The 15,933-nt window shown below is 39.3% G+C and overlaps 1 protein-coding gene across 1 annotated transcript; it reads left to right on the plus strand.

Moving 5' to 3' along the window:
* Window positions 1-696: 696 nt before the first annotated feature.
* On the plus strand, window positions 697-15,544 carry pygb (phosphorylase, glycogen; brain). The gene is made up of 20 exons (XM_074647266.1): window positions 697-1,122; window positions 3,090-3,191; window positions 3,735-3,813; window positions 4,087-4,190; window positions 4,317-4,448; window positions 4,544-4,655; window positions 4,901-4,983; window positions 5,175-5,318; window positions 5,806-5,898; window positions 6,003-6,149; window positions 7,129-7,292; window positions 8,482-8,596; window positions 9,004-9,105; window positions 9,417-9,564; window positions 9,741-9,799; window positions 9,873-10,014; window positions 10,173-10,380; window positions 11,376-11,510; window positions 11,714-11,780; window positions 13,257-15,544. The coding sequence occupies exons 1-20, from the start codon at window positions 880-882 to the stop codon at window positions 13,455-13,457; spliced, it is 2,580 nt and encodes an 859-aa protein (XP_074503367.1). The 5' UTR covers window positions 697-879; the 3' UTR covers window positions 13,458-15,544.
* The last annotated feature ends 389 nt before the right edge of the window (window positions 15,545-15,933 follow it).

Genomic DNA, 15,933 nt, shown 5'->3' on the forward strand with positions numbered 1-15,933 from the left:
GTGAGAATAAAGTCATAACTTAACGAGAAAAAAGTCGTAATATTGTGAGAATAAAGTCATAACTTAATGAGAAAAAAAGTTTATAATTTTACGAGAATAAAGTCATACCTTTATGAGACAAAAGTCGTAATATTACGAGAATAAAGTCATAACTTAATGAGAAAAAAAGTTGTGATATTACGAGAATAAAGTCATAACTTAACGAGAAAAAAAGTCGTAATATCACGAGAATAAAGTCATAACTTAATGAGAAAAAAGTCAGAAAATTACGAGAATAAAGTCATAACTTAATGAGAAAAAAGTTGTAATATTGTGAGAATAAAGTCATAACTTAATGAGAAAAAAGTTGTAATATTGTGAGAATAAAGTCATAACTTAATGAGAAAAAAGTCGGAAAATTACGAGAATAAAGTCATAACTTTATGAGAAAAAAAGAAAATAGCATGTAAAATTTCTACTTTATAATATTATGAATTTATTCTCATAATATTACGACTTTCTTTTCTCGTAAATTTGTGACTTTATTCTCATATTACAATTTTTTTTCTCGTAAACTTCTGACTTTATTCTCATAATATTACAACTTTCTTTTCTCGTAAACTTTTGACTTTATTATCACAATATTACAACGTTTTTTCTTGTAAACTTCTGACTTTATTCTCATAATATGACTTTATTCCCTGACCCACCAGGCCCCGCCCCCTCAGTAACAGCTGGTCTCCTCTGTGGGCGTGTCTTCGTGTCTGCGTGTTGTTCTTCCTGCTCTACCTGCCAGGTGATCTTCTCTACCTGCCAGGTGATTCTCCTTCACTCCAGCGGCTCGTCCTCACCTCTCAGTCCGCTCTCCGTCCTCCTCCTCCCGGCTGTCTCTCTGTGAACATGGCGGCTCCGTTGACCGACCAGGAGAAGCGGAAGCAGATCAGTGTCCGCGGCATCGCGGAGCTCGGTGACGTCGTGGAGATCAAACGGAGCTTCAACCGACACCTGCACTTCACCCTGGTGAAGGACCGGAACGTCGCGACGCCTCGGGACTACTACTTCGCCCTGGCCCACACCGTCCGGGACCACCTGGTGGGCCGCTGGATCCGGACCCAGCAGTACTACTACGAGAAGGACCCCAAGGTAGAGCAGCAGAACATGTTCCGAACTCCACTGAAAAAATGCGTAGTTTTCAAGTTTCACTAATTATCTGCAAAATGTCAAAGCATTGAAAGCGTGATTCATTTAGTTTTTGCATGATAAGGTACCAGACTTTAATTCGGCGTATATTTAATCTCCGAATGTTATTTAATTTGAACAATTAATCATGTTTGAAAACTTTCTTAAGAGTCGAAAACCCCATGCAGTGCACCGTAGACAGCAGTCTAGATTCAGTCAAAAATATAGTGAGGTTTGGTGCATTTATTCATATACCGATATTAGCAGAGGATATTTTTTTATCAATCTCTGTGTCTCAGTGTCTCAGTCTCTGTGTCTCTGTCTCTCTGTCTCTCTGTGTCTGTGTCTCTCTGTCTCTGTCTCTCTGTCTCTCTGTCTGTGTCTCTGTCTGTCTGTCTGTCTGTCTCTGTGTTTCTGTCTCTCTGTCTCTCTGTCTCTGTATCTCTCTGTCTCTGTGTCTCTGTGTCTCTGTTTCTCTGTCTCTGTCTCTCTGTCTCTGTCTCTCTGTCTCTCTGTCTCTTTGTCTCTGTCTCTTTGTCTCTGTCTCTGTGTCTCTGTCTCTGTGTCTCTGTCAGTCTGTCTGTCTGTCTCTGTGTTTCTGTCTCTCTGTCTCTGTATGTCTCTGTTTCTCTGTCTCTGTCTCTCTGTCTCTGTCTCTCTGTCTCTGTCTCTCTGTCTCTCTGTCTCTTTGTCTCTGTCTCTTTGTCTCTGTCTCTGTGTCTCTGTCTCTGTGTCTCTGTCAGTCTGTCGGTCTGAACCCACTTGATCCTGTAAAAGCATGACCCATATAGTTTTTGCATGATAAGGTACCAGACATAAATTCGGCGTATATTTAATCTCAAAATGTTACTTAATTTTAACAATTAATCATGTTTGAAAACTTTCTTAAGAGTTGAAACCCCCTGCAGTGCACCGTAGACAGCAGTCTAGATTTAGTCAAAAATATAGTCAGGTTTGGTGCATTTATTCATATACCGATATTAGCAGAGGAGGATTTTTTATCAATCTCTATCTTAAGTATTGTATTTTAAATTGCATGCATTTTAAGATTAATATTGCGAATAGAGTCTGGCTTGTCCTTCATGCGAGATTAAGGTCTTGTATGGGGGAAAGTGGACCAGACTCTATTCAATTATCCGACAATTTTAATATTTCCTCAATTATCAACCAAAGAACATGATGTATGAAGAGAGCTGTAACTTTGCATATTTACTGAGTCACTGTTGTTTAATTCGGCTGAAGAATCAGGATTAATTAGTGTCTTATAGATGTAAATATCAATTTAAAGAATAATTTAAATGCTCCAAACAAGATGTATTTCAAAACAACAAAATTATGATGCAATAATAATAATAATATTAAAGAAAGTAGAAGCTAAGATAAGGCTGAGGATGAACACAGTGAAGATAAATTATAACATTAACGTCAGTGTTAAAGCAGCAACCTTTGAGGAGGAACTGGTTTATGTTCTATAAGTTTGTGTTTAATGTTGTTTTTGGACTGACAGATCCTGAATGTTCACAATCTGTTTCCTATTCAGATCTTTATCTAAAAACTGCCTGCTCTGCAGCTGATGTTTATCTGTGGAGACAAAACTGATCTGATATCAGCACTGAAAGAAGTTCCTTATTTACCTACACTTTGTGTCCCTCTTTGTGCAACGTGTGTGTGTGTGTCATTGCTTTGTGTGAACCTGTTTATTCAGGAATATGCATCCTGTTAGCACAATCTAAACTGACATGCTAAAGACTTTAAGTGTAGATTTGAACTCCTCTATAATACGAGTTAATATAACAATGCATGTGTTGTCTTCATCATTTCAGTTTACATTGTGCTTCTGTTGTTCCCCACTTTCCCTGATCGGTAATCAATAATCTGATCTGAGGTCTGTAAAGTGTAATAATCAGAGATGACTGTGTGTTTGTCTTCAGAGGGTTTACTATCTGTCTCTGGAGTTCTACATGGGCAGAACGCTGCAGAACACCATGATCAACCTCGGCCTGCAGAGCGCCTGTGATGAGGCCATCTACCAGGTAATATGCATCAGATGAAGCAGGACTGATGTGATGAACCTTTGTGAGCACGTTTTAGAAGCATTTAGAGATCATTACATTTCACGTTTTAGTTCATTTCCAGTGAAATGTGACTCTGAAAAGACAAGACGAATAAAGAACAACGACCCCGAAACTGAACTTAAATTAAACAGAGAAATTCAACTGCTTCCTGCTTTTGTTTAAATTTAAATTTGTGTAATAACTCTACTTCCCGTTGACATTTTCTCAACCCAATCGAGCGATTCATCCGTGTTTGTAGTTTTTCTGGTTTTCTGAGGCGACCATGAAGTTTTAAGCTCTCTTTCAATTTCCTGGTTGTTTCACCACAACCAGGAAGTCGACACAAAACACACTGATAACGTGTGTGTGTGTGTGTGTGTGTGTGTGTGTGTGTGTGTGTGTGTGTGTGTGTGTGTGTGTGTGTGTGTGTGTGTGTGTGTGTGTGTGTGTGTGTGTGTGTGTGTGTGTGTGTGTGTGTGTGTGTGTGTGTGTGTGTGTGTGTGTGTGTGTGTGTGTGTGTAGTTGGGTTTGGACATGGAGGAGTTGGAGGAGATCGAGGAGGACGCTGGTCTGGGCAACGGAGGACTGGGACGACTGGCAGGTAAACATTCACAATTTCTGTTTACAGGCCGACTCTAGAGAACAAGGACCTTTTGTAGAGCGCGAGGACGACTGTAGAGAGCCAGGACCTTTTGTAGAGAGCGAGGCCGACTGTAGAGAGCAAGGACCTTTTGTAGAGCGCGAGGACGACTGTAGAGAGCGAGGACGACTGTAGAGAGCGAGGGCAACTGTAGAGAGTGAGGCTGCGTGTATGTAGAAACTCTCTACAAAAATGTCTTCACTCTCTAAAAACTTCCTGTCTTCGTCTCGGCAGCGTGCTTCCTGGACTCCATGGCAACGCTCGGTCTGGCAGCGTACGGTTACGGTATCCGTTACGAGTTCGGCATCTTCAACCAGAAGATCAGAGAGGGATGGCAGGTATACACGCACACACACACACACACACACACACACAGAAACACAGACACACACACACACACAGACAGAAACACAAGGTGTTCAGGAGGTGTGTGATTGGCTGACGTGTTGCTCCGCCCCCATCAGGTGGAGGAGGCAGATGATTGGCTGAGATACGGGAACCCCTGGGAGAAGGCCAGACCGGAGTACATGCTGCCGGTTCATTTCTACGGCCGAGTGGAGACGACAGAGAGCGGCGTGAAGTGGGTCGATACTCAGGTCAGATATGATCAGCTGATGTTATGACGTCTGATCGTTGCCGGTCACTGTCAGGAGAGAAATGACATGTTTGAGGTGTTGTCGTTGTTGTGTAGGTAGTGTTGGCGATGCCCTATGACACTCCAGTTCCTGGTTACCATAACAACACTGTAAACACAATGAGACTGTGGTCGGCTAAAGCTCCGAACGACTTCAAACTGCAGAACTGTACGTCTTCATCATCATTAAGAATTAATCTGCTGATTATTTTCTCCATCAATCGATTTTGTAAAGATAGTGAGAAATGGCGTCACAGTGACCCAGAGCCCAAAGTAACACCTTCAAGTACCTCAAATTAGTACTAAAGTGCAGTACTTCAGTAAATGTATTTACATTGTATTACTGGTAAATACCAGCGGCAGGTTCAGTAGTGGTTCTTCAGTCTGAACAGACTCTGTGTCTCTGCTTCACAGTTAATGTTGGAGATTACATTGAAGCTGTTCTGGACAGAAACCTGGCGGAGAACATCTCCAGAGTCCTCTACCCCAACGACAACGTGAGTACACGTTTGAGCTACTGGTACTTTACTGGAGTATTTACCATGTTCTGATACTTTCTACTTGTACTTCCACTTCATCTCAATCATTCAAAGTGATTAAATTGGAATAAACGTTTCACCACTGAGCTCCGTGGAGTCTCTATAAATGTAGAAACATGCTGGATGATAAAGAACTGGTCTGTGTGTAGTTTTTTGAGGGGAAGGAGCTGCGTCTGAAGCAGGAGTACTTCGTGGTCGCGGCCACGCTGCAGGACATCATCCGCAGGTTCAAATCCTCCAAGTTCGGCTGCAGAGACCCGGTGAGGACGTGCTTCGCCACGTTTCCTGATAAGGTGAGAAAAAGACTCCAGTATTTCCATGTTCTGCTACTGTCTACTTCTACTCCACTACGGTACATCTCAGAGGGAACTATTGTACCATCTACTACACTACATTTATCTGACAGCTTTAGTTCCTTCCTGTCCAGGTAAAAACAGGTGTGTCCAGATGTGTTGATGTTGAATGTTTGTGATAAAGAGGAAATCCTCCTCGTCCTCCTGAAGATCAATAAACTCTTTAAAAAGCCTCTTTAACCAGCTGGAAAATGTGTTGTCACAAAACAGCAGAGATACGTGGTTCTCACAGGACACCTGATGATCTTATAGACCATGATGCATTGCTGCAGATGAAACCAGCCAACAAGATATGAAGGAGTTAAAATGCATCAGACACATTAATGCAGCAGTAATATGAATAGAATAGGAACTCACTGACCAAGGCTGTATAAAGCTGTTTCTTCTTCTGTGGTGGTGGTGACTCCTGTGCTTCCTGTCCCGCCAGGTGGCGATCCAGCTGAACGACACCCACCCGGCTCTGGCCATCCCTGAGCTGATGAGGATCCTGGTGGACATCGAGAAGCTGGACTGGGACAAGGTCTGACTGACAGTAACAGAGTACTGTAAGGACCTCTGGTTCTCGTTGGCTTATGATTGTGTATTCTACCTGTTTGTGTGTGTGTGTGTGTGTGTGTGTGACAGGCGTGGGACATCACCTCTCGTACCTGTGCGTACACCAACCACACGGTGCTCCCCGAGGCGTTGGAGCGCTGGCCGGTCTTCTTGTTCGAACAGCTGCTGCCTCGACACCTGCATATCATCTACGAGATCAACCGGAGACACCTGGAGGTAAGACTCTACTGGGCACTACTGGGCTCTACTGGGCTCTACTGGGCTCTACTGACTCTACTGACTCTACTGACTCTACTGACTCTACTGGGCTCGCCTGGGCTCTGCTGGACTCTACTGACTCTACTGGGCACTACTGAGCTCTACTGAGTTTTACTGAGCTCTACTGGACTCTACTGGGCTTTACTAGATTCTAATGGGCTCTACTGGACTCTACTAGGCACTACTAGACTTTACTGAGCTCTACTGGACCCTACTGTACTCTACTGAGCTCTACTGGGCTCTACTGAGTTTTACTGAGCTTTACTGGACTCTACTGTACTCTACTGACCTCTACTGAGCCCTACTGGACTCTACTAAATTGTACTGAGCTCTACTGGACTCTAATCGGCTCTTCTGAGCTCTACTGAGCTTTACTGGGGTCTACTGGGCTCCACTGGGCTCTACTAGACTCTACTGAGCATTACTGGACTCTACTGAGCTTTATTGGGCTCTCCTGAGCTCTACTGGACACTACTAAGCTCTACGGAGTTCTACTGAGCTCTACTTTATAAATATACTGACCTTAAAACTACTGTTTCTACTTGAGTCTAAGACAAAAATAGACACAATGTTCGAATTAGCGTCTATTAAAACATAGACATTAGAGGACATTAGACTTACTGGATTCTACTGAACTCTACTGGACTTTACTGGAAGTAAACACAGGTCTCGACATTAGACTCTACTGTTTCCACTGACTTCTACTGAAGTAAACACAGACTTCTGGACATTAAACTGAACTCTACTGAATACACACACCTTGATACATGACTCTAGTGTTTTTACTGACTTCTACTGAAACATCTGGATGTAAGATTCTACTGAGCTCTACTCTATAATCTACTATTGTCCTTCTTTGCTCTCAAACACAAAGAGAGCTGCCAGCCCTCTGTGTATAAGTACACATTTTAAAGTATTTGTACTGCGTCTCTGTCAGAGGGTGGCGGCCATGTTCCCCGGAGACGCCGACCGTCTGCGCCGGATGTCTCTGATCGAGGAAGGAGAGCCGAAGAGGATCAACATGGCTCACCTGTGCGTGGTCGGAGCGCACGCCGTCAACGGAGTCGCTCAGATTCACTCGGACATCGTCAAGAACACTGTGTGAGTCCAGGAGACGACCAATCAGAGCAAAGACTGATCACTGGTCGTTACAACCAAGTACATTTACTCTAGTACTGCTTTCTACTCCACTACATTTATCTGACAGCTTTAGTTAGTTTACAGATTAAGATTATTAAAATTAAATATAATCAACTAATAAATAATGATGTCTTATTATAGATTAAACTACCAGCAGTATATAAAGTCATTAAAAATAGTTCCACCTTTACCAGCTGCAACATTAAAGTGATGAACAAATAAAAAAGCAGAAAAATATATTTAAAAAAATTATTAAAATATTCTAATGAAATATAAGTAGAATATCATAAAAATATAAGTTAAATATCAGAAAATTATTAATAATTTATCAGACAAAAATTAATAAAATATGCGAAAAATATTCGTAAAATATCCTGAAGTCATTAAAAGTAGCTGCACCTTTAACAGCTGACACATACAAGTGATGAACAAATAAAATATCCCAAAAATATTATATTATATAGTAATATTAGTAAAGTATCAGACAAAAAAATTGTAAAATATCCTAAAAACATTAGTAAAGTATACAAAAGAATATTAGTAAATATCATAGAAATATAAGTTAAATTTCAGAAAATATTAATAAATTATCAGACAAAAAATAATTAAATATGCGGAAATATTCGTAAAATATCCCAAAAAGTAGTTTCACCTTTACCATCTGCAACATTAAAGTGATGAACAAATAAAATATCTGCAAAATAGCAGAAAATATTAGTAAAGTATCAGCCAAAAATGGTAAAATATCCAAAATAATAACAGTAAAAAATCCCAAAAGTTATTAGTAGAATATCTTAAAAATATAAGTTAAATATCAGAAAAGTATTAATAAATTATAAGATAAAAATTAATAAAATATTTGTTCAATATCCCCAAAGATCTTTAAAAGTAGCTCCATCTTTACCATCTGCAACATTAAAGTGATGAACACATTAATGCATCAATAATTATAATGCTATAATATAGATTATTCTGTATAATTAATAACTTTTGATACTTTAAGTATATTTTGCTGATAATACTTTTATACTTTTACTTAAGTAACATTTTGAATGCAGGACATGTAATGGAGTATTTTTATATTGTGGTACCAGTACTTTTACTGCAGTAAGTGACTCCGTGTGATGTCTGAATAATAATGTGGCTGCAGGTTTAAAGACTTCTACGAGGTGGATCCTGAGAAGTTTCAGAATAAAACAAACGGCATCACTCCTCGCCGCTGGCTGCTGCTGTGTAACCCCGGCCTGGCTGACATCATCGCTGAGGTACGAACACACCTGAGACTCACCTGTACAGGACTCACCTGTACAGGACGGACCTGTAAATCCACAGCTGGCTGGCTGGATGTCTTCCTCACAGTCTTCATCAGTCAGCCTGCTGCTACGAATAATGATTATTTTCATTATCAATTAATCTGCCAATTATTTTACTGATCAATTGATTCATTTTATTCATTGTTTGGTCTTTTAAACGTAAAATAAAATAGTGAAAACCTCCCCAAAGCTCAAGAAGATATTTACAAACTGCTTCTTCAATAAAAATATTCAGATTATTAATAAATAAAACAAAAGAAATCAGCAGACCTTCACTGAAACGGTTGATTGATTATCAGAATAGCTCTATAATAATAATACTAATAATTGATGAATGCATTGATTGATTGTTGCTGCAGAGGATCGGAGACGACTTCCTCACTGACCTCTACCAGCTGAAGAAAATCCTCCAGTTTGTCGACGATGAAGCTTTTATCAGAGACGTGGCCAAAGTCAAACAGGTACAGAGACACCTGTCTGTCTGTCTCTCTCTCTCTGACCCGTCCCTCTGTCTCTCTCTCTGACCTGTCTGTCTGTCTCTCTCTCTCTGACCCGTCCCTCTGTCTCTCTCTCTGACCTGTCTGTCTGTCTCTCTCTCTCTGACCCGTCCCTCTGTCTCTCTCTCTGACCCGTCTGTCTCTCTGACCCGTCTGTCTGTCTCTCTGTGACACGTCTGTCCTTCTCACCCGTCTGTCCCTCTGACCCGTCTGTCTCTCTCTCTCTCTCTCTGACCCGTCTGTCCCTCTGACCCGTCTGTCTGTCTCTTTAACAGGAGAGTAAGCTGAAGTTTGCGGCCTTCCTGCAGAATCAATACCAGGTTCAGGTGAACCCAGACTCCATCTTTGACGTCCAGGTGAAGCGAATCCACGAGTACAAGAGGCAGCTGCTCAACTGTCTGCACGCCGTCACGCTCTACAACCGTAAGACCGGCCGTGACTTAGACATACTGCATATACAGACATATATACATATAAGACCGACCGCCTGGCCGTGACTTAGACAGACATATATACACACTGTACATATATACAGACATATACTGACCCTCCGACACGTCCTCCGTCTGAACTACCTTGATGTGTTTGTTTGTGTTCAGGAATCAAGCTGCAGCCCAACAAAGAGTTTGTTCCCAGGACGGTGATGATCGGAGGAAAGGTGATTAGTTTATAATCAATATGAATCCATATTGATACCTGACAACAGAGTTTAACCCTCTCCTCCCCTGCAGGCGGCTCCCGGGTACCACATGGCCAAGATGATCATCAAACTGATCACCTCGGTGGGTCAGGTGATCAATAACGACCCGGCGGTGGGAGACAAACTCAAAGTGATCTACCTGGAAAACTACCGAGTGTCTATGGCTGAGAGAGGTGAGGAGGAAGAGGAGGAAGAGGAGGAAGAGGAGGAGGAAGAGGAGGAGGAAGAGGAGGAGGAGGAGGAGGAGGAGGAATAATAATAATAACTGTGTCTTAATAGATGTTCTGACGTGTTATCTCTCTGTTTGGGTGCGTTTGCTTCGGTCACCCAGTGATCCCGGCTGCTGACCTGTCGGAGCAGATCTCCACTGCAGGAACCGAAGCTTCCGGAACAGGAAACATGAAGTTCATGTTGAATGGCGCTCTGACGGTCGGCACGATGGACGGAGCCACGGTGGAGATGGCCGAGGAGGCCGGGGAGGAGAACCTCTTCATCTTCGGCATGAGGGTGACGGACGTGGACGAGATGGACAGGAAGGGGTGAGGAGGAGGCTTTACATCACTTCCTGTCTGGTGTCATGTGGTGATGCATTTGAGAGCAGGAACAAAGAACGTATATTTCAAAATCAGTGCCCAGCAGCAGAGCGCCATTTTGGACTGAAAGCGACTAACAACACTACAAAGTGCCGTACAAAAGTAAAACTAAATTATTTCAATTTTATTGTCATATTCTACTGAAATGGCCTGAATTGAACAATAAAACATTATAAACATTATAAATATCACAAGAGTTTTCAGTCCAAAATGGCGGCAGCGGCTGTTGTCTTAAAAACACCAAAGTTTCATCCCTTTGCTTCTTGACTCTTTGGCAGGAACTCTTCTTCATGGTGCATTCAAGGACACTTTGAAATTGTTGGGTTCCTCCGTCTTTCGAACACTTTATGATTCTTTCTTTGATTGATTAATCTGCAGACTCTTTTCTGATTTATTGAAGAATCGTTTGGTCCATAAAATGTCAGAAAACGGAAAAAATTTCCAAGAACACATTTTAAATGTCTTTTTGATGTGCTGTATTAAGAGTTTATAGTTTATTATATATATCTTATTATTATTATTATTATTATTATTATTACTGCTAGGGAATTTATACTTGTTTTAACAAGCTGTGTTGTCAGAAACTAAAGAAGACGAATAGAAATAATAATGACGACTGAATAGGAAGTTTAATAATTATAAATAAATAAAATAAATACGCAAATTTAAAACATGATTTATTTATAGTTGCATTCAAAATAAGGAAACGCATTATTATAAAAAAATTTATACAAAATTCTAGATGTTTTGGATGCTTGTGCAGCAGCCGACTCTCAGATGTCCGAGTGTTCTTGAATGCACCTTTGCTCTCAGCTGCATCACCTGATGGTGGCGCTATAGAGGAAAGGTCAGAGGTCATCAGAATGACTCAGGCAGGAGCACAAAGATCTGAACTAAAGTGTGCAGTGAATGACATCACTTCCTGTTTACCTGTCCTGCAGGTACAACGCCACAGAGTACTACGAGCGTCTGCCGGAGCTGAAACTGGCTGTGGATCAGATTCAGGCGGGCTTCTTCAGTCCCACAGAACCTGAACTCTTCAGAGACCTGGTCAACATGCTGATGAACCACGACAGGTAAACATCACCTGTGTGTGTGTGTGTGTGTGTGTGTGTGTGTGTGTGTGTGTGTGAGAGCAGGGGGAAACTGTTAGCCCAGCTCCATCAACAGAGCATAATAATGCAGCTTCCAACAACTGCAAACAATTATATTTGTTATTTTAAGACAGTTACACCGTTAAAACATATGAAACATTAACATGAACATTTGTGTGTTTCAGGTTTAAAGTGTTTGCTGATTTCGAGGACTACGTCAGGTGTCAGGAGAGAGTCAGTGAGCTGTACAAGGTAACACACCTGTTTACTGTTCGCTGTGGTCAAACCCGAAGAGTAGATAATGTTCTCTTTCTTTCTGAGAGTGAGATGTTGAGATGGATATTAATATCATTCACGACTGTTCCCGTTGCAGCCAAATTAATTTTTACACTTAAATATTAGAAATTTTTGTTGATATTTCACCATATTTTTTTTCCATTCCTCAAATATTCTGTTTAATTAAGGTCTACTCTGAGTGTTGCTGTTATATTTTATTTATGTGTTAATGATAACGCACTTAGACATACAGAGCTGTGATTTTATGAGACAAATACAATTTTAAATAATATTAAATAATAAAACAAGATAAAAATAAATACAATATAGAAATAGAATATAAATTATAACTAAACGGTTGCATTTTCTATTAAAATCTTTATTTTTATACAGTTTATTTTTGTATTTTCTGTATTCATTCCTCTATAAGTGGAGTCACTGACTGTTTACATTCACAAAATATTCAGTATTTTGTCCTTATTCTGAAAAAGCCAATGTTCCTACTAAGCCGTTTTAAAATGTAGTTTTTGGTGAGAAAATGTAATAAATCCAGTTTGTAGATGTTTTCACATCAATATAAAATAGATAATAGAGAGAGAATTATGCCCTGTTTGACTTCATAACTCTAGCTGCTCTAAACAACTTATATGTTATGAAAACTACTAATGCCAAGGTTTTTTTTAATCAAAGCAAATATTTAAATAAAAATAAAATCGTTTATTTCTTAATCAATTGAATTGTGTTTTTATGCAAATAATGTTTATGTTTATTTATTTTGCACCATTAAGACTACACAAATATAACAAAAACCTAGAGACAAGATTAATATACAGAAATAATAATATGACTACATAATAGTGATGACAAACAATTCGAGCAAGATATAAAGAATAACAACAATAACAATACCATATATAAAAGAAGACAAGACTAATAATCACTAAATAACCACAATAACAAAGTACAGTAATTCCAACACTATAATTGACCATGTATATAATGTGTTTATGTAAAATATAACAAACATTGAATGACATCAGATCTAAAATATTATTCCTTCATTTGGTGGAGAGATTTCAAAAGTGGCGGATAAAATGTCTGAGTGGCAGACAAACAAAAATACTTCCCTACCACAGTGGCAGGAAGTGAAAAAAAGTAGATTTCAGACCCTAGAGGTGTAAATGAATTACTAAATTATTCCTGATCAAGAACCAGAAAGTGAAGTGTTTGATCAGGTTTCTATAAAATGTAATCTTGAGCTTCAGAACAGCTCTGTGATTGGATGTTTCTTGGTGAAATGCACCCTGGGAGTTGTAGTCTTTGACTTTATTAATTTTTTTATCAAAGAACTAGATATTTTCTAAATCAGTTTTTCTTCTTTTGTTCTGATGATTCAAATGAATTACAACAAACCCTTTGAACCAACAACCAGTGTTTCCTGTTTCCTTTCAGAACCCCAAAGAGTGGACCAGGATGGTGATCCGTAACATCGCCGCATCCGGAAAGTTCTCCAGCGACCGGACCATCTCCCAGTACGCCCGCGAGATCTGGGGGGTCGAACCGTCTGCCGCGAAGATCCCGGCGCCCAACGAACCGTCCGAGTCCCGTAACGGAGGAGCCGACCTGCAGCGCCTTCCTGCAGCAGGTATTTGATCGAGGATCAGAGTCAGAACCTGAATGTCTCAATCACTGAACACAATCTGGAAGGAATAACTCGCCCCGAGACATTTAACTTTAGTCATTTTTCTTTCTTTACTTTCTTGCCCTCGTGTCAGTCATGCCAGTTTGTCCAAGAGATTTAGCCAGCAGCTCCATATTAGCCTTCTAAACAACTAAAACTAACATGAACTCAGGTCAGCGAACAGCAACAAAGTCCAAGAGTTCTGAATTTGAACATTTAAACTATAAATCCAAAAGACATAAAGTATATTTACACAGTATTTAGCACAAGTTCTCATTTATTGATTGCTGTTTATGAAAACACTTTCTAATTTCTAGGTTGAAACTCAAACAAACAAGTTCAAATTTGTAAGAAGTCATTACAGGAAGATTATTTGGAATAATACATTATGATGGAATTTAGTAAAAGGTTTTTGACTTTCCATTAATTTCCAATTCTCATCTTTGTTCCATTGACTTACAATAAAACTCTTTGCTAAGTATTCACAGCTGGAAGTCAATATATATTTCACTGTTGTAGAGATTCTTTAGCAGATAAAAAAAAAGCTCTCCGTTGACTTTCAGTTAATCTGTGATTACTACATAATCATATTTACTTTGATGCCTTACAGTAGTAACCTTGCGAGGCAGCTGGATTCACGATATCGTGATATTATGTGCAATCACACGTGAATCACGAGATCATGCAAGAATTGCTACCGCGGTGGAAGCGGTATTGCCAAATCTCCACCGGTGGAAACATTTCTACCGTCGCACGGTGTCATAGCGTCATATTGCCCATCCCTAATTAAAAGTAAAAATAAGATATCCCATTATTTTGCAGTACCTTACTGCTAGTTCTCATTCTTACATGACTTAAAAACAAAGTATCTATCCCATTGATTTTATATACCGTAGAATTAAAAAAGTTTGCCATTGACTTTCAGCTTCATTTTTACATTTGACTCCAAGTCAATATGTGAAGTCGATATGTGTTCCACTGATGTAGACTTTAGAAGATAAAAGTTTGCCATTGACTTTCAGTCAAGCTGTGACATTACTACAGTATTGTCATATTTACTCCAGTGCCTTACAGTAGAACAAAGTTTGCCTTTTAAGCCTCCAGGAGAATCTGACCCATTGACTCTCAGTAATGTCCTCTATTTCTTTAGTTCTACTTCAAATTACAATGGAGTGAACATTAAACTGTAATTTTTGTTCCAATGACTTTAGTTACAACTTGAAATTTTTCTATTGACTTCAAATAGTTGCATTTACTCCATTGACATACACTGGAAGTTGGTGTGCTATTAAGTATACAGTGGAGAACAATCTACCCCATTAACCTACAGTGGTTTCCAACCTTGAACTGAAACTAAAGATTTTTGTCCCTTAACTTCCACTGAACTGATCAGCGTGTTGTGTTTTTGGTGATTTTCAGTATAACTCAAAATGTATTCCTTTGACTTCCTGTACGTTTACCATTTACTTTATTCCCCTGGCTTTCAGGTGAAGATAATGTTGTTTGGGATTATTGTGTTTTTCCGGGAACTTTTTTTCTGCACTTTATAGCTTCATTCATACAGCTGATGGCGCAAATGTTGCATTTAGGTCATGTGGGATTAAAGTCAATGTTTGGATTCACATTTATGACTTCACGTCATCGGGCAACAATTGGTCGTGTGAAGGTTGAAAATACTGTGAATTAACAATATAGCACTATATTGTTATTGCTGTCCATTAAATTTGTGTTTAATAACCTTGAACGACAGATTTTAGTGGACATTTAGTTTTCATAATTGTTTGTTATTATACGCACATTTTTAAAACTTGGATGTTGACGTGAACGGTGTTTACAAGTCTGAAACTGACAATGATGGTAACTCCATCATGACATGAACGCAACACAAAGGCCTGTGTTGCATTACATGCGTCTTATGGGTAATGTAGTCCATTCAGAAACACTGTTTACTCAACATGAATGTCAGTCTGACTCAAACTAAAAAGCTTTTGTCAGTTTATTAAGTACTGTATCTGCTCCACTCATGTCTGTTGCTAAAAATAAACTTTGGTTGCACTTGTAACGTGGTCATTGATGTTATATTGTATTTATATGCTCGTTTTAGACTTTTACTTGCTGTTATAGCCTGTGTGTTTATGCACTGACTTTTTTTACTTTTTCGACCTACTATACTGACTTTTTTTACTTTTATCGAAACACTATGCCATGACTATTTTTGACAAACTATATTATGGCAGTTTTGTGACTTTTTTCGATATACTATAATTTTTTTCAGCCTTTATTTGACATACTATACTATGACATTTTTACATTTTTCGACATATCTTATGACTTTTTTCGGACTTTTTTTGACATACTGTACTATGACTTTTTTATACTTTTTGGAAAAACTACTATAACTGTTTTTTGACATAGTATAGTATGTCGAAAAATGTCATGGAAAAAGTC

The sequence above is a fragment of the Sebastes fasciatus genome, chromosome 9 (genome assembly GCF_043250625.1).
Source record: "Sebastes fasciatus isolate fSebFas1 chromosome 9, fSebFas1.pri, whole genome shotgun sequence".
Lineage (NCBI taxonomy): Eukaryota > Metazoa > Chordata > Actinopteri > Perciformes > Sebastidae > Sebastes > Sebastes fasciatus.